Genomic DNA, 18,878 nt, shown 5'->3' on the forward strand with positions numbered 1-18,878 from the left:
AATCTAGAACGGATCAGAAGATCACAGACATTCAATGTAGGCTTTTGGCCTTGTCCCTTTTAAACATTTTACACATTGGTGCAGTGGTTAGTGCTGTCACCACAAAGGAAGAAGGTTCCTGATTCCTGAGCTGGACCCTTAGTGTGTGGAGTTTGCATGTTATCCACGGGGCGTGTGGGTTTTCTTTCAGTTGCTCCGTCCTTCTCCTACAGTCCAAAGACATGTATGTTAGATCTGTGCTACGTAAATGCACAGACGTAGCATTTGCAGTACATAGCACTGCAAAATCTTTGCAACTTTACATGAAGAAATGTTATTCTGAAACTATAAACTTGCTCATGCAGTCTTTCCAGGTTGTTTCAAATGGTCTATTTATACCCAGTTATGTGACTGAGCTGCTGCCAATTAACCTTATTAGATGTGAGGTGTTCCACCGTGAACCAGGTCAGAGGCTTAGATCCACAGGTTAAGCCCTTCTAGCTCTTCTGAAGTTGAGGCTTAAATGTAAAGGTTACAATTTGTGGTTTCTTTCATTTACTTTGCTTTGTTTGGCTCTAATAATGAGCTTTTCTGCTTAAATTTACCTTCAGAGTTTTTGCTTTGTGCTTATGTCTTTTTTGTCTTTTACTCCTGTTTACATCGCATTTTATAATTATATTATTAATAATCATAAGAAATCATTTTAGTTCACTTTCTTCAGGGACTCTGTTTGAGTCAACACAATCACCTGCAATGCAGCTACACACTTATGTAATGTTTTTCTTTTTGCATAAAGCCTCCGAGCAACTGCTGTCTTGAAAACAAGTTTTTGATGTTTCTATTAGTTCATTCTAGGTAACGTTTATCAACAAGCAGAGCTTAGGAAAGAAGAGCTTATTAGGAGGCTTTTATGGAGTGTGTTTTTTTTTTTTTTTTTTTTTTTTTTTTTTTTTTTTTGGCCTGTCCCGTTTGGCTCTTTTGCCATCAGAATTGTTGTCTAAAGGCAAAGAAAGATGCCCAACGGGCAATGGAGTGTTTTAAAGACTTTGGTGGTTGTTTAAAACAGCTCTGCTCATATCAGCCACTGACAACATAGCTTTTTGTTACAGTGAGGTGTTTTTATCCCCAGTAAACACTTGTCATATTGCTTAAAATTTGGTTTAAAGAAAGCTTTGATATATGTTTTCTTGCTTTATTATTCGCTGCATGGTCAATTTTTTTCTTCTTTTTTCTTTTTCTTTTGAGAAATGTGCCATTGAATGGGGCTGCTTTGATGTCCCAATATATTAGCCAGGCCCCCTCCAATGCGACACCAGAACATCTCTCAGTGCTTTCTCTGGAAAGCCATTACAGTTTTCATCATTCAGCTCCAATTCCCTGCACATTTGCTGCATTACAGATATCATATTATAGCTGTGCATCAACAGTAAGGGACTCAACTGAGTGGAAAAAGACAGTGCATGATCTTCAGAAGTAAACAAAATGCCTTGAAGCTCTACAGTTTTTCTGATTATTGAAAAAAAGCTGCAGTTTTTCTCCCTGTAATACGCTCTGTTTAAACATGTTGACACACTGTGATATATCGACAGAGGACGTAATAATAATAACAGCTCTTCACACAGCCCTCACACACCTGGACAGTCGTAACACCTATGTTAGAATGCTGTTTGTGGACTCCAGCTCTGCCTTCAATACAGTTCAACCCCACAAACTGGTTAATAAACTAAGCAACTTAGGACTCAGCAGCTCACTGTGCAGCTGGATATTGGACTTCCTGAGCAACAGACCCCAGAACGTCAGAATGGGAGAGCACACCTCCTCCACCCTCATTCTGAATGTGGGTGTCCCACAGGGGTGTGTCCTTAGTCCCCTCTTATACTCACTTTTCACCCATGACTGTTCACCAATCCACACCAGTAACACCATTGTAAAATTTGCTGATGACACCACCGTCATAGGACTGATGGACAACAACGATGATTCAGCCTACAGAGAGGAGGTTCAGCATCTGAAGCGATGGTCTGATGACAACAACCTGCATCTGAACACATCCAAGACCAAGGAGATGGTAATCGACTTCAGAAGAACAAAGCGATCTGAGCACTCTACCCTCTACATTGATGGGGAGGAGGGAGAAAGGGTAGAAAGCTTTAAATTTTTCGGAGTCCACATCTTGGCCGACCTTACTTTAACATCTCCCACCAGGAAGGGAAAGCACAACAAAGGCTGTACTTCCTCAGGAAACTACGTCAGGCCCAATTACCCCAAAGACTGCTAGTAAACTTCTACCGCTCCACCTTCGAGAGCCTTCTGACCTACTGCTGCATACTCTGGTTCAACTGCTGCACCGCGGAGGACAAGAGGAAACTGCAGCAGGTGGTGAGGGCAGCAGAGCGGGCAATCGGTACTTCACTAACCCCCCTCAGAAACATCTATACTGGCAGACTTCAGCAGAAAGCCAGCACCATCATCAAAAACCCCCCACACCCTGGACACTTCCCTCTGGTAAACGTTACAGGTCCATCAGGTCAAAGACAAACAGACGCAACAGAAGTTTTTACCCACAGGTTATCAAACATGCCCTACCTCCACCCTGATTGAAGGATAACTGCACTGCATAAATCATATTTCTGTTTATACTTCAATGCAACCAACACCCCTACCTCTTTAAACTGTATTTATTATAACCTTATTTAGTATAGTTCCAACAGCACCCCCCCCCCCCCCCCCACTCAATGTGCAATATCACTGATCACACTGCACCTCTCAATGCACCTGCTAGTTAGATGGCATGTATGTGTAAGTATATAGATGTAAGCGTGTATGTGAAAATATGTGTGTGTGTATGTATGTACGGATGCATATGTGTATATGTTCATATGTGTATGTATGTGCGTGTATGTTTGCAGGTGTATGTATAACTTGTACATATCTTTCTTGTGTAAATTTGTCAGTTATTGTGTAAATACTTACGCTATTGTGTACTTCACACACATGGAGAAATGCCAAACTGCCTTTCATTGTTCTTGTAACGGTGACAATAAGAAGCTATTCTATTCTAATTCAATACTAATCTTCTAAAAGAAGCCAAAGCTGTGGTTTGCACTTTGTGTGGTGCTGCACTTGTAGCTTAATAAGAGCTCATGCAGAAAAATGATTTGAAAGTTTTGGCCGGATCTTCTTTGTCTGCAGGAATAACTTCCTTCATATTTTTAACAAGTGTCTTGCCAACATGTTCGTTCCATGGAAGCTAAAGCTGTTCAACCAGACTGAACGGCCTCCTCTTGATTTTTCTGCCATGAAGCTGTCACATAAATTTGTTTGTTACATTTTTTTTTTTATACAAGAAAAGGTGATCTCTTAGAGCCTAAAGTGAAAATCTCAGAAAACCCACCTACGCTCCTTAATGAAGGTTCATCAGGTATTTAAGAGAGAGGTGTGGGGTATTACAGCATGTGTGGATCTTAGAAAGCTCCGTGTGCCCTCGTTATCCAGCTCAGCTGTTTTCACTTACTGTACCGGAGAGATTAGAGGAGAACAGCCAGCACCACTGCCTCTGGGTTTGTCTTGTATACTGTACTTTTAAATTACACAAATCTGAATTGGCAGGAAGACCAAGGTGGAAAAATGACAACCATGCACATCATAGCAGAATGGTTAGCTGCTGTCACTGCAGAGATTTTTGACGCCCTGCTCGACTGTCAAATGTCATTCTAATGGTTTTGCTTATTAAAAATATTCCATGCTGCTGGAGAGGCTGCGCTTTATGATATCTTGTGGAACAAAAGTGCTTTGTTAAAAGGTACAAGTACACCCAAATTACAGAAATGTTACCATGCTAGCAGTTAGCTGCAAGGACTGTTGCAAGTTTGAGATATCTGTTCAATTCATCTGTGAAGGTTCTCAGGCATCCAGGTCATTGTAGCCTAAAGAGCTTGGAAAGAAGGTGTCTGTAGTCCCTGAAGACGTTTCACCTCTCATCCAAGAAACTTCTTGAGTTCTAAGAGCAACTGGTGGAGAGTCCCAGACTTTAAGCTCTATGGGACTGTCCCCAAGAGGGTCATGGACCCCCTATTGATCCTCTGCCTAATCACACCCACTCTGTGTGAAAAAAGGTGTGGGTCACAATCAGCCATGGTTGATTGTGAACCATTGTGAATCCTAGCCCCACCCTATCATGTGATCTGTTCAATTCAATTTTATTTATACAGCACCAAACCACAGCAACAGTTGCCTCAAAGAGATTTGTGTTGTAACATGTAACATATCATAACATTGTAACATCTATGCTATAATAATAGAGAAAGTCCCCCAAAAATGAATCCATTCCTGCTGGGAAAAAACTTGGCGACAGTGGGAAGGAAAAAATCCCCCTAACAGGAAGAAACCTCCAGCAGAACCAGGCCCAGGGAAAGCCGGTCATCTGCTGTGACCTGTCCGGTGTGATGGGAGGAAGACAGGATAAAATATACACTGTGGAAGAGAGTCCGAGGTTAATAATAACTAATGTTTAACTGCAGAGTGGTGTATAAACACATAGTGAGTGAAGAAGAAACACTCATGGGAAGCCCCCAGCAGCCCAGGCTTATTGCAGCGTAACTAAAGGAGGATTCAGGGTAATCTGATTCAGCCCTAACTATATGCTTTATCAAAAAGGAAAATCGTAAGCCCAATTGAAAATAGAGTAGATCTATCCCCAAGAGTCCTGGAAAATGTGTTTAGATGTCTCATGAGAAATATTTTCCATTTCTAGTTAATCCACAAGCCTCACATTTAAAGTTCTCTGGAACTACTTCTACCATTTTTTTTTTTCTATTCGGTTTGTGGCCTCCTTCTATTAACCGGGACATTTTTCGTGCATAGTGAGACACAAACTGCTTTTAAAATGCAACAAGAGCATTAGCTTTAAATGGACTTTCTCATCCAAGTTTAATATTCCACCGTAGTGCACGTTAAGCATCTTTGATCAGTCATGTATACAAATGAGGCCACTTTAATCCTGCATATGGTTCACAGGAGACTAGTTCAGGTCTTTGACCACCAATCAACACATTTCCAACACCCACTTAACCTTCCCGGTGCCTCTGCTTTCTCTAACACCTCATCATAAGCCTACAGCTACTATATGTGCTCTCCTCAGCTGTGTGTGCGTGTGCGTGCTGGGTTTTAATAGCTCTGCTATGCAAGGAAAAGGGACAGAGATTGACCTGCTACTGACTGGCTTTGATGGACAAACTAATGGGAGGCTTGGATGAGAAGTTCATTGAATGGGACGCTGCTGAGTAGGAAGAGAGTGGGTTCTCTTCTTATGTGGGAGGACACTGATAGCTTTGCCAAGCTCTCTGCACAACCACTCAAAGCTCAGAGAGCATACTGCTTTGTGTGGCTTATATGACTCCTGTCAGTTTAAATTGCTTTTTTAGATTGCATAAAACAGTGTATATGGAGGTGAATTATCTGTAGGTACAGGCAATGGATGGCTCGCCTCTGTCGGCACCCTTTTCTTTATGTCCTTTCACTCTTTTTGAGATGTGAAACGATCACATACATCTGCAGAAGAAGTCTTAACTTTTATTTTTCCTCAAGTTTTACCACAATTTGAGTTGTTTAAAAGAAAAAAACTTCCTGCAGGTCCATTTCTGTGTATTTTAGCCTGTGTCTGCTGTGTGAGCCGGTGTATTTAATTGTGAAAGAGGATGATGCTGAAAATGAATGCAAAATTGGATTTGGGAGAAATGTGTTATTGATTCTTTGTAAGTTAAACACATTTCTCACTAAATCCACCGTAGATACCCTTAGGACAAAATGCTCACACTTTGTTATTGAGGTACAGCTTAATGGATATAACACAAGCGTGTAATGATGCTAATACTTGGCAACTAAAATGCAGCCATTTCCAAACTGACAGCTAATGACAAGAGTCGATCAGCATCCACATCGCAGTGAAACAAATATAAAGCGTCCTCAGAAATAATGTCCAATTCTGTCCAGTGTCATCAAAAGCAGCTGCCGGGCTCCCGTGACAAAAATAGGAGAGCCTGCAGGTAAACAGATGAATAAATGGATTTAAGCTGCAAGAAGGCCATGAGAGATTGCTCTCTCTGGGAAACAAACTCTTTTTGTCACATGCAGCACAGAGCTGCCCGCTGTGCTTCCAGAGTCCCGCGCTGACAGAGACCGATGGACTGTCCCCTCCTCTCTTATCGGAGCTGCTGCAGCCCCACAACGTCTGGCTGCAGGCCTGCTAAGACCTTCTCTTTTTTCCTCTGATGCAGGCTTCCTCACGTTGACGTCGGCTCTCTCTATAGTTTTATACAAAGTTTTGAAGGCATTGCCTTAAAAATTAGGGAGCACTCCACTTCTTTACTTGAAATATTGCTGTACGAACGACATCCCTCGATGGTTAGTTGAGCTTATTGATCCAGGCTGAAACAACTCTGTAGCTGCTGGATCGTTTCCATGGTTTGTTTGTTTTTTTCCAGTCATGCATTCTGGATCATCACCGTTTTTCCAGTGTATGTGCTCTCAGTTTAACACGGGGTTAAATCGGGGTTACCTCTGAATTCCTGTTCCCAAGGCCCATGATGTTTTCGTGCGTGTGTGCGTTTGCTGTTGTTCTTTTGACACAGCCATCTATCAGACATTTAGCTTTTTTTTGAAGTTAACATCAAAGCCTTGAGTGACGCTAGCTTGATTGCAGATTCTTATTCATGCAACAGAAAGTAAAACTCTAATGCCTGTAATTCACACATACACAAATGCACACTCACACATTTATCCTTTTTTAAAATTGTTTAAAACTAACAATTTCTCACTGATTTGTTAATTAATTTTTTGTCTGTCGGATTCCCAACAGAAGTCACCCAACGTATTTTCCTGGACCTCAAAACTTGTTTTGTCTGAAAAATGTCAAAAGTTACTTATGCTTTCGAGCATATCTGCTAAGGTGATAAATCACTTTTTTTAACAAGAAAAATTGTTAATCAAACAGTTTTTTGACTAATTTTCTGCTTATTTAACTCGTGATTTATTAACTCATCATCCCTTATAAGATCCAAATAGCTTTTTTTTTTCTTTATGCAGCGCTCTATGGTATTGAGTTATTTTTTGGGGAAATTACAAATCTATCATTGCGTTTGCAGGTTTTATTCTATGCTGAAATGTTTTGGCTGACTGCGTATTTCATCTGTCTTTGTTCTTGCGTTCTTCTGGAACAGACCTTCTACCCTTTATGTGCGCAGTATAAATCATCGTGACACTTTTGCTAGTACGGGTTTCCTTCAATGGACTTTTTCATTGTTTCTGTCCTCTGGCTTTACAAATGTGTCCACCAGCTTGTGCCACTGCGTTCGCTCTTCAGTTTGTCCTCGCCTTAGTTCCCTGCTCATGTTTGCTTGCCTGTTTCCCCTGAGGGATATGAGGCATTGCACAGCTGAGGGAAAATACGGCACAGAGGAGCACAGCCCGAGTGTGTGCCGCTTATATTTTATTAAGTCTTATCAGGCTGCTGTCTCTTGCGTACTACCATCACCAGTGCCAGGCCTGAGTCTGTCACTCAGCATGTAACTACATTTCTGCAACACCTCTGGCAACATCTGAAGGGAAGCTGTAACTTTTGTGGTTTGATGTATTGAAGAATTTTATCACTTTTGTTATTAGTTCATATTTTTCCATTTCCTGTTGCATATTTTGCCCCTTTTGGACATCCCTGTAGTTTACTCTTTTATTTCCATCCTCCTTTCTCATTTTTTTCTGCACACTTACCCTCCATATTTATTCTACACATAATCTAAATTTGCAAACTCTTTCTCTCCTTCAGTGTTGCTCCGTGAAGAGGTGGTCCAGCTCCAAGAGGAGGTCCACCTGCTGAGGCAAATGAAGGACATGTTGACTAAAGACCTGGAGGAGACCCAGGGCGGCTGCTCTGCCAATCTGCTTTCTGCCACTGAGCTCCGTGTGCAGCTGGGTGACAAGGAGCAGGAGCTGGACCGTGCCAAGGAGGCCTTACAAGGTCAGAAGCAAACAGACATCTTGTCGTCTTGCCTAATCTACCAGAACCCCCGTGTTTCCAGCACCTACCTACTTCAAATGTACAGCAAATACAGCTGTCCAAGCTTTCATGGGGATGTTATGTCAAGCCAGAATATCTTGTAATTAAATGAAATCCACTTTGTCTTACCAAACAAAAGCAGATAGTATAAATTATTTTTTTTCCATTACATGACAAACCTTGGGACATCAAAATGATCTACAAAGTCATTTTTTTGTATTCGTACAAAAACGTCTTCTGCGTTGTGCTTTCTCACAGTAATTGGTTCAATTAAATGTTTCCAGGCAGCATATACAGTGGTGTGTGCATGGTCCAATAGGTTCATCTGTCCAAAGAAAATTGTTCCAGAAGTCTTGTGGTTTGTCTTAATGTGTCTTAGTGCCATGAACTTTAATATTTAACTTGCTAACTGAGGCCTGGGGAGGCTGATATGAAGCTTTTGGCCTTTTTGAAGTTTCTCTGAGCGTTTCACAATCTGAAATTCACAATCTTTTTCAGGGAGGGGTGGGGGCATTTGCGTGGGATGTCCACTTGTTGGAAGATTGCCTTGAATGTTTTCCACATGTGAATAATCTTTGTCTCTGTAGAAATGATGGACTTGAGATTGTTTGGAAATGTTTTTATCTGCCTCTGCTGAGACATAAAACGTTAGAAATGACTGTGTTTACTTTCTGTTTCACAGCTTTGAGGAAAAAACACAGTTTGTATGAAAATCTATAAAATAACTATTTATCCATTTATACTTCTGCATCTACCAGGTTTTCTTTGTATAAACGGCTCACTTAAATGTTTTATATCTAGACAGTATATCTCTTACTGTCCGTGGTTTTATATTCAACTCTATACATTAAGAGTTATCATGTTCTTTACCGACTCTTAAGAACAAGCATGCCACATAGCTGGGTGTTTTCCATTTTTGCATTTGTTTACTATAATTTTGGCTCTCAGATTCTTGTTGTGTGTGTGTGTGTGTGTGTGTGTGTGTGTGTGTGTGTGTGTGTGTGTGTGTGTGTGTGTGCATTAACTATCAAAATTACTTTTTGGGATTAGCTTCTCTTTACTAGAGCAACATATGTTGATTCATCTATTTCAAGCAAATAAGAATGATTCATTGATCAAAGCAGTGGGTGTAAATCATTAACTCAACAGCATTTTTCACATTCATCAAAATCATTCACAAGTAACAGCAGACCAATTACCATAATAGTAAAATTCCAGTGATTCTTCTGGGGCATAAATTAAAATGAGCAGGTAATCTCTGTCTTTATGTGGCTAAGTTGAAACATTAGTCATCCCGAGCTGATGAGCAGCCAAGTCAACTCCAGGTTCACCTCATTTTAATTAACGTCCATCGATCATGAGCGAAGAGCTTCGCTCGGACACTGATGTGTTAGGGGTGTTCTGTTTTTATTATTATGCAACACCACCATGTTTACATCTTTTTACAAAAAGCAAAGCCAGTCCTGCTTGAAACTCAGGCAGTTGTTTTTAGTTTAATGTTCTACCTTTGCGCGGTCCTTTCAACAGCTCATAGTGGTAAACTGCAGGCTTGTAAACCGTCATGTAACTGCGGCAAAACAGGTTTAAATGCTGTGTGATAAATGCGAGGACGCTGAACGCTGACAGGAGGAATGCACCCTGAATGACATGTGCAGTTATGGAAAGTGCAGGTACCACTTTTCCAGTTTTGCCTACCTGGTGAACCCGGGCTCTCATGAGAGCGTTAGCATTGTTTCCACCTGCACAAAAGACCCACAGTTGCATCGCTGCTGTTGAGCTGAAAGTGAATGAAGTTGAAAGGAATCAGATCCAATCACGCTGTTTTCAGGATGAGTCCACAAAGACTCCACATGCCACCTGAAACCGAATGACTCGGGGATGATTACATCATTTTCTCCGGGCCCCGTCTTCTGAAAGTAAAGGGAAAAAGTAACTCATTAACAGAAGACACAGTGTCACCTAGTGGCTCTGTGGTGTAATTACAAAGCTTTGTCTTTGTCTACTGTTTGTCTACTGTCCAGTTTTCTGTTGTTGATGGACACATATGTGCTGCTCAGTGTCTCAATGTGTTTGCTTGTGTTTTGAAGCTATGAAAGCTGACCGTAAGCGGCTGAAGGTGGAGAAAGCAGACTTGGCGAATCAGATGCAGCAGCTGTACACAACACTGGAGAGCAGAGAGGAGCAGCTGCGAGAGTTCATACGCAACTACGACCAGCATCGAAAGGTAACGCTGTCAAGTTTTGTCTCTGTCTCTGTGTGCCTGCATTCCTATCCCAATTGTCAGTATATATTTTTAAAAAATAATAATAATAATCCAACCCACACGTAGAGGTATTTTGAATTATGGCTACCTTACATTTTGTTTTCTACCAAAATAAAAACAAGAAGTTTTTCAACTCTAAAAAGTTTAACCAGTCTGATAGCACTTCACTTAAATCTATTTTATATTTAAAACTAGTGAAAAGGGCGGTTTTTCATTTGTCCAGCTGTACAGAGATTTTTAATAATAATAATGGATTGGATTTATATAGCGCTTTACAATGCCACTATTCATTCACTCTCGCATTCACACACTGGTGGAGGCATGCTACGGTTGTAGCCACAGCTGCCCTGGGGCAGACTGACAGAAGCGAGGCTGCCATATCGCGCCATCGGCCCCTCTGGCCAACACCAGTAGGCAAGTAGGGTAAAGTGTCTTGCCCAAGGACACAACGACCAGGACAAAGAGCCCGGGGATCGAACCGGCGACCTTCCGGTTACAGATACGCTTCCCAACCCCCTGAGCCAGGGTCGCCCCTGTTTTAACAGTTAGCGTTTTTACAGTTCTACCCATTTATAGACTGTACATGAAAGATGGATGTAGCCACGGTGACGTCATGGTTTGTGTATTGCCATTTTGGTACTTTGGGTATGTCTTAGTAATTAGCAGTGTTTTCACACCTAGAGTCATTTTATTGTGGTCCCATCAGCAGATAGGTTTGACACTTTGTGACTTTCCCTGTGGTTTGGTTTCATTTCACACAGAGAAAAATCCAAGTGAACCACAATGTGTCATTACAAACCACGTAAGAACATTCAGTCTGCTTATAGACCAGATGTGTCTGGGGCATGAGCAGCAAGTGTAAATACAGGAAGGTGTTGCATTCTGGACTATTTGAGAGCATGGAGAATTTATAATCTTTTCATGCCTCTTTGCCAACCCTTACTGACTTGTGTGCATATAGTATAGTTCAGTTTAAACAGACTAAACATCGCAGGTGTGGAAACACCTTCGGATATTAATTAGCACTGTTGACAGGCTTAACTGTTTCTCTACGATGTAACAGTAATAACTGCTTCATAAAAACATAGACGCTAGCATAAAACATGAATAAAGCCTTCAAAATGTCTATAAAGCCACACAACCACATAACAGTCTGTCTTGCTTATAACTTTGTCTTAGTTGCAACAGTCCGTAACTGGAATTACTAAAAAAACAGCAGCCACCCTTTTCAAAACCATACAGCAACACACGATGTGTGCTGCTTCACTCAAATTTTTTCCCAGTTCACTCAATGTGACTTTGATGTGAAATCACGATAACTGTATGTGTGCGATTTCTGCAGGAGAGTGAGGATGCAGTGAAAGCCCTGGCAAAGGAGAAGGACGTGTTGGAGAGGGAGAAGTGGGACCTGAGGAGGCAGACCAAAGAATCCACAGAGCAGGCCAACGTCTTGCTTTCTCAGCTGGATATGAAGGAGAACAGGATTAAAGAACTGGAGGCCGAGCTCACAATGGTGAGTCGGACGGAGTCACAACTTTGCTAAAGTTATTAAACCGCAGCGGAGTCACCTCCACTCTTAGCTGGTAAACGTGGCACAAATGCAAAGAAGGTCACATGTTCATATCAGTTCAGACGCATGCAATATGCCACTTCCTCAGTCTGGAGCAAAGCTTAATGCTTTGAGAGAAAGAAATTCATGCCTTATCTCTGTGCTGCTGTGTCAGTCCCTCATAGGTACACTTGTCAGTCTGTGTGTCATTAATCTCTCTCCTCCCTCAGCAAGTCACAGCCACCCACAGATCCTCACATCACGCTCCATCACAGATCACATTTGTTGGCACTTCAGTGCCAGAGCTGCATCACTGTCAAACAGCCCAGCCCTGTTGCTTTCTCTGCCGCTAAACTCAACTTTCTCCAGTCTGTCCTCTCTCAGAGGATTTCAGTAAAAAATATATAAATAAAGTCCTATGGAAAGTGATGAATACATTCGGTTTATAACACTGGCTATTTTCTAACTTCAGCATATCTCAGGAATAGACCATCCTGTTGCACTTTCTAATGTTTAAAACCCACAATACTTGAAGGATCAGTCACAACGTAGCACTGATCATCATGTCACAGTGCAGCGCTCTGCTGGAACCCCTCAGCTCCCGCCATTCCCATGGATGTTTCTTTGACAGGTAACACCCAGTTAAACAGTGCTGCAGAATAAATGCGTGCTCCCTGATGGCAGCGGCCTCCACCAGCAGGGTTATGCACCCGGCCACACCCATAAAACGACAGAACTAGGAATGGCAAGAGGAATGTAACAAAGAGCAACAAAAGCTACCAGATAACAGTCCGATTGAGCATGCAGAAGGATGTGTCACAACAAGCCCGATCATCGGAGGCCCCACCCTGAAACCCACAATACTTGAAGGATCCTCTGCCACTCACGAGGTCCCATGTCGTTTCCCGGAGAGGCAAAATATTAGGCAGATGTTTTCAGAGTTTCATTAAAAAAAACAGCTGGTACTCAGTTGGTCGTGTGAGATTAATTCTGATGATTTCCATCTTAAAAAAGTGGGCTTCTTAATGACTCTGTGTCCAGTGTCACAGCCAGTGGAATAAACTATAGCCTGTCTAATCTTATATCGTGTATACTGATCCTTGTAATTATAGTTAGTCCTGTAATGTTAACATCTTTGTCCCTGTTCACTCTCATGCTAATTTTCTGTTATTTATTTATTTATTTTTCTTCTTAGGCAAAGCAGTCTCTGGCCACACTGACTAAAGACGTACCAAAACGCCACTCAGTGGCTATGCCAACAGAACCGGTGGTGAACGGCAGTCAGGAGTGGGTGATGCACGCCGACCTTCCGCTCACGGCCGCCATCCGCCAGAGCCAACAGACCCTCTACCACGGACACACCACAGACAGACAGGGTAGGTTTTCTTTTCCTCCTTGCCTCGCGGCCTCTTTGCTACTTGGTGTTGCTTTTACTAACACAGGGTTTTTTCAAGGAGGTTTCTCATACTAACTGTGGGAATCTGCAATATCGGTGTGTTTGTGTGTTTGTGTGACGCCTCAGCTGTGGTCAGGATCAGCCCCTGCCACTCACGTCAGCCTTCTGTGATCTCTGAAGCCTCTGCGGCTGATGGAGACCGCTCGTCAACGCCAAGTGACATCAACTCACCTCGTCACCGGACCCACTCCCTCTGCAATGTAAGAGCTGCCTGGCCCCCTCGACCAAGTAATCACACCTCCGCAATCTTCTGTTAGTGCCTCGCTCCACTCTGCCTTCTCTTGTCTGTTCCTCTGTACTGTCAGCTTCATGGGCTCTGCTTGCCTGCTCAGTGCCGGTGTTGGAGTTCTTTTGTTTTTTCATAAGCAACAGTTTGGCATTGCACTAGCTTGGCACTGTGTATTTCATGCCTAATCTTTCAATATGAGTAAGTATGAAGCAAACGTCAGCAACTGGTTAGCTTAGCTATACAGGGAGACTGTAAGTTACTCTATCTGGTGAAAAAGGTTATTAACTACTGTATTAAATATATTTTAAATATCATTTTTGATAATTAATCCCTCCATTCTGATAGCTTTACAGTTATTTTGGTGTTCATGCAATAATTATTACAACTAATTTGCTCGCAGTCGTGAAAAAGAGAGAATGCTTTTTAAGAAGTTTCAAGTTCAATAGCAATTGTTGCTTTACGCTCTCACTCTGTATTTGACACAATGTCAAACATTTTAGCAAATAAACATAACAAACACCAATGTGTCACAAAGTGTTGTGAATATTTGTGTAACCACAAACTTTGTAGCCAGTGACACAAATGTATATACAGAAAATGTTGTTCAAAATGGACAAAACAAGAATGATGCTATTACATCATCAAAATAGCTACATGCATCTCAATATGAAATATAATTTTATTCTTAAGACGAGTAGAAACCTGAACCTATAAAACTGAAAATGTTGGGCCGAACCTCTTTATCTTTGAATTCTGTTTTCAGTCCCGTTCAGGCTTCTTAATATAAAAGCATGACATCATTGTAACAAGTCAACTGGTTAATTGTCCTCCCTGCTAGATACATAACAATCAACTGTAAGTAATATTATAGACTGGTGTGGCAAACTGGTAACTTGGCCTCAAAGTGACAGATCATGTAAACTTAAATAATGGGTGCATAAAAGTCCCCAGCGTTCCTCCTCTGGAGCATAAAAACTGTGCACCGGGAGCTTCGAGGCTACGGTTTTCATGGTTGAGCAGCTCCTGTAAGTGTAATATGCAGGTAGCCTGGTACTCTTGTTCATATAGTGTATTTAACATGAAGTTAAGTGAAGAAGCAGTTAAGTCTCTGGTTGAATTCACTCACTTTTTACAGCCAGATCCAAAGAAGTAAACGATAAACAACTTTTGACATAAGGCTAATTTTACGCATAATGCTGGAAAAAAATAGTTGATCCTTCAAATGCAAGATAAAAATTTGAAATGCAGCGTTAATTCAGGCTGAAATGACAAATGACAAAAAGCTTTGGTATTTGTCTGGATCCAGTTGGTTACATCTCTCTCTCTCTCCTTACTCATCATGAAAGTTTATAAAAATGTGAAACTACAGTCTGGCTTTAAGGCAGCTGATTAACGCAGCTTTCCTATCTCCTCTGCTCAGTCTATGGAGGACCTTGAGGACCAGAAGCGGAAGAAGAAGAAGGAAAAGATGACACTGGGATCCCTATCAAGGGTGTTCGCTCGGGGCAAGCAGCGCAAGTCACTGGATCCTGGCTTGTTTGATGGTACAGCCACCCCTGATTATTACATAGAGGAGGATGCCGACTGGTGATGCTGAGTGTGTGAGTGCATGTGTGTGTTGAGTTTTTGTAGATATCCTCTTGGCTTTAACTGTGAGTGAAGACTGTCTGTGGATTTATCTGGAGGCGAAGGATTTTGAATTTTAAAGAAAAGCCCTTAAAGTCACTGCTATCACCATAAATGTACAGTATATTGCCCTAAAATTGTATGTTTGTAAATTAGATATATATTTATAGTTGTACATGTATGCATATGTACATATGTTTACACACACGCACGCACGCGCGCGCGCACACACACACACACACACATATATATATATATATATATATATATATATATATATATATATATATATATATATATATATATATATATATATATATGGGTTACTCTTTCTTTCATGTAGACATATTTATGCTGTATTATTATAATTGTCTTAATGTTTTATGCTTTTTTTTTTTATATATAACTGGAGACTTGAAGTACTGCTGTTCATATGTAAATAGGAGCTATTGTGAAACTAGTGTTTTACTGTAAATGCTATTTGTTTTTTGTTACTTTTACAGTTGCTTTTTTCATACTTTGCAACATTTATTTCCATATTATTCACAGTCTTGCAGGCCCAAATCTTACTATGAAAGGATAGAAATGATAAATTACTAGACTTTTGGTTTCCTGTTGGTTTGAAAACACTCGTTGAGAGGTAATTCTGTTACAGGATTGTCATCACGTTCCTATAAATGCTGGCTCACAATGATTTATTTACAGCACTGTGGGCACCAGGGAAGTTTTTTTGTGGATATTTTGTAAGCTAGTAATCATTTTAATAATGCTCTCGTACTGGCCATTGAGGGTTTCTAGAGTCGGTCTTCTGTAGAAATTGTAGATGTGAGCAGGCGTATTCAGACGCACCTCTCTCACCTGCTGTCAAAACCATGTGCAAGTGCCAAAGTTTAAAGACTCAGTCACTCCATCACTGTTAGCACTAGCCTCGTAGCATTGTTTATGTCTGACTCATTTTTTACAGAGAGCTATCTAACATGTGCCTATACGAGATGAACGAATGTGCATTAAACACGTGCATGATCCCTCTGTGTTTCTTTGGTTAGACATCCATTCATTGCCAACCAAATTAATAATCTCTGCAATCCTGTGTTGCTCCTTTGTAGCCCTACCCATTTTTACCAGGTTATCTTTTCCTTGCATTTTGAATGCATGATCCTCCCCTTATTTTGCTGTTTTTTGTTTTTTATATTTGTATAGAATCCCTCCTCATTTTATAATTTTCCTTTTTTCCTTTCCTTTTTTTTGCAAATGTGGCTCTAACAAATCTGTTAAATGTTTGTAATTTAGAAAATGTTGCATAAAAGATTAAATCTATTGAAGTATTTTATTTAAAAGAAATGAGACAAACAAGTGACTTCAAATATTTATCTGCTGCAGCTGTCGCAGCCAGATGTCGAGGAGGTTTTAGCATTTTCAAAGTGAATTATAATTGAAATGAAATCTTATTTTAAAAATAAAACCACTAACTGAATAAATCCAATGTGGCAGTTTTCTATTTCGTGAGTAATGTTGGGTTGGTTTTTTGGGTTTTTTGTTTGTTTCTTTTGTCCCAGTCTAACGTGTGTGTCTCCCTCTCCTCCTGCCATTTCTAATGGCAACTCTCTCCTGCCAGTGAGTAACTCCTCATCTGTGATTACCAGCTGTCTGTTTCTTACACTCTGGGGATTATTCATATTACGTATCATGTCCATTGAAGAGTACCAGTTTGTGTCGTTTGTTTTTTGAAAACTCTTTGGAAAGATGGTGGGATTTGCATGCAGCCTTTTTTTTCAGCATGTTGAGACGAATCAGTTCATCCTGGATTCGTTGGTTCGGTATGAATCAGTGTTTCCTGTTTCTTTTTTTTTTTTTCTTTTTTTTTTTTTTGTAGATGAGGGGCTGATGGGCAGAAGCATGATGTTTTATGAATAATCCCTTTGTCTCTAATACATGATCCTAATGGTCTTAAGTCTCCTCATATGCCTCAGTTACTAGTGTTGTAACGTCTTTTACTAAGCAGTAGTTTTAGAACTGACCACCACACTGTCACAGAAGAACCAAAAGACCTCTGTATTCTGAGTTCTGAGTTCAACTACTGTTTTCTATTTAGACGCATTTAAATGTGCAGTCCTATCTACTTAAAAAAACAAAAAAACAAAAAAAAACAAAGCACAGTTCATTCAAAGATACTGGCCGTCTCCAGTAAGATAATCTGGCGCCATCTAGTGGTTATATAACAATTTTTTTTTCTCACGTGAACGAATTGATCTTGGTATGCAGATTTCTCCTCGATATACAGAAAAAACTGTAGTGTACTATCCCAAATGTAGTTTAGTATGGTTCCACTTTAAGGTAGACACAATACTTTTTGTTCTGCTCCCTTCTGATTGTCTCCAGATGTGTAATCTGATTTGATTTTCATATCCAACTGACCCTGAAATTCTCCTGTATGCCACACCGTAACTTCTCCTGACCAATCCAGACTCTGATAGCCTCACACAGCAAAGCCTGTCTGATGGAGAGGAGCAGCTGGACCGCCTCCAGCAGGCGGAGCTGACTCGAAACACATGCATGTCACTGTGGAGGGCAGGTGCAGTCCAGGCCTGGCTGGAGGTTGTCATGGGAATGCCCATGTACATCCGAGCCTGCTCTGAAAACGTCAAAAGTGGGAAGGTATGATTTGGTACATGTTGCTTTTTGCTGTTTGTTTACCTGTGTGTGATGTTGTTTGATGTTAGCAGATGGACATGTTGAGGTGTTGTGTTTGTTTGATAGAGAGCTATATTTCTGCTCTTTAGGTGCTTCTAGGCCTGACGGATGATGATTTAGAGCTGGGCCTGGGTATCAGTAATCCAATTCATCGCAGGAAAATAAGATTGGCTATTGAGGATTACAGGAGAGCTGAAGGGGACCAAGGGTGAGTAACAGCCAAATAAAACTGCAGAATAACTAATGTCATGTTTTGGGGGGTTAAAAAAAACATGACCTCAAAATCTTCATTTTCTCTGTGCATACTTTTCTTTAAAAATATACAGACTGGGATAAAAATGGAACGTTTTGAGTTAAATATGTGCCACTGAAGCAGACATTTCTGGCTCAGAGTATGAGAGACGACTCCATCCATTTTCTACCACTTATCCAATTCAGGCTGGAGCATGTCCCAGCTGTCACTGAGCATGAGGCGAGGTACACCCTGAGCAGGTTGCTAATCTGGTGGACTGCTAACACAGAGAGACCTTCACACCTATGGCCAATCTAGAATTCCACTTAATCTAACATGCATGTCTTTGGGAGGAAGCTGTAGTAGTATGAGTTAACACACGCAGGTGCAGGGAGATCATGCGAGCTCCACAAAGAGAGGTCTCAGCTGGCCTTTCATTTTGAACCCAGCAGCTCCTTGCTGTGTCTGCCAAGAGAAAGCTTGTGTGATAAGAAGCCTTTAAAGCTATGTATTGTAAAAATATATATATTTTATATATTTTAAATAACGGATATCAACACGAAACTTTCCAAGTCACTTTTATTTAGATGGGTTTTCTGAAATTTTAAGTTTAATATGCATGGGTATTATATCAAAGGATATTCAGTAATATGTATATATGCACTTCAGACACAGAGAAGTAAAATAAACACCTAAATGTGTATTTTAGGACGCTTTTCTGTACTTGTTTTACTTGCTTAGTCTGATAAATGCTCCCAAATAAAGGCAGGAATATAAGTAGCAAATTTTCCACCTTAATGGTT

General features: G+C 40.8%; 1 protein-coding gene across 2 annotated transcripts in view; it reads left to right on the forward strand.

The window, feature by feature from the left end:
* kaznb (kazrin, periplakin interacting protein b) overlaps positions 1-18,878 on the forward strand; it is a 139,973-nt gene that overhangs the window by 116,297 nt on the left and 4,798 nt on the right. For both annotated transcript variants that reach the window (XM_085456980.1, XM_085456981.1), the window contains 8 exons: positions 7,799-7,990; positions 10,117-10,253; positions 11,635-11,805; positions 13,037-13,217; positions 13,364-13,497; positions 14,947-15,070; positions 17,617-17,807; positions 17,933-18,051. In XM_085456980.1, coding sequence (XP_085313106.1) covers positions 7,799-7,990; positions 10,117-10,253; positions 11,635-11,805; positions 13,037-13,217; positions 13,364-13,497; positions 14,947-15,070; positions 17,617-17,807; positions 17,933-18,051 — 1,249 coding nt within the window. The remainder of the gene's footprint in view (positions 1-7,798; positions 7,991-10,116; positions 10,254-11,634; positions 11,806-13,036; positions 13,218-13,363; positions 13,498-14,946; positions 15,071-17,616; positions 17,808-17,932; positions 18,052-18,878) is intronic.

The sequence above is a fragment of the Copadichromis virginalis genome, linkage group LG5, assembly GCF_057382275.1.
Source record: "Copadichromis virginalis isolate Kocher_CV1m ecotype Utaka linkage group LG5, C_Virginalis_male_GT1.1, whole genome shotgun sequence".
In the NCBI taxonomy this organism is placed as follows: domain Eukaryota; kingdom Metazoa; phylum Chordata; class Actinopteri; order Cichliformes; family Cichlidae; genus Copadichromis; species Copadichromis virginalis.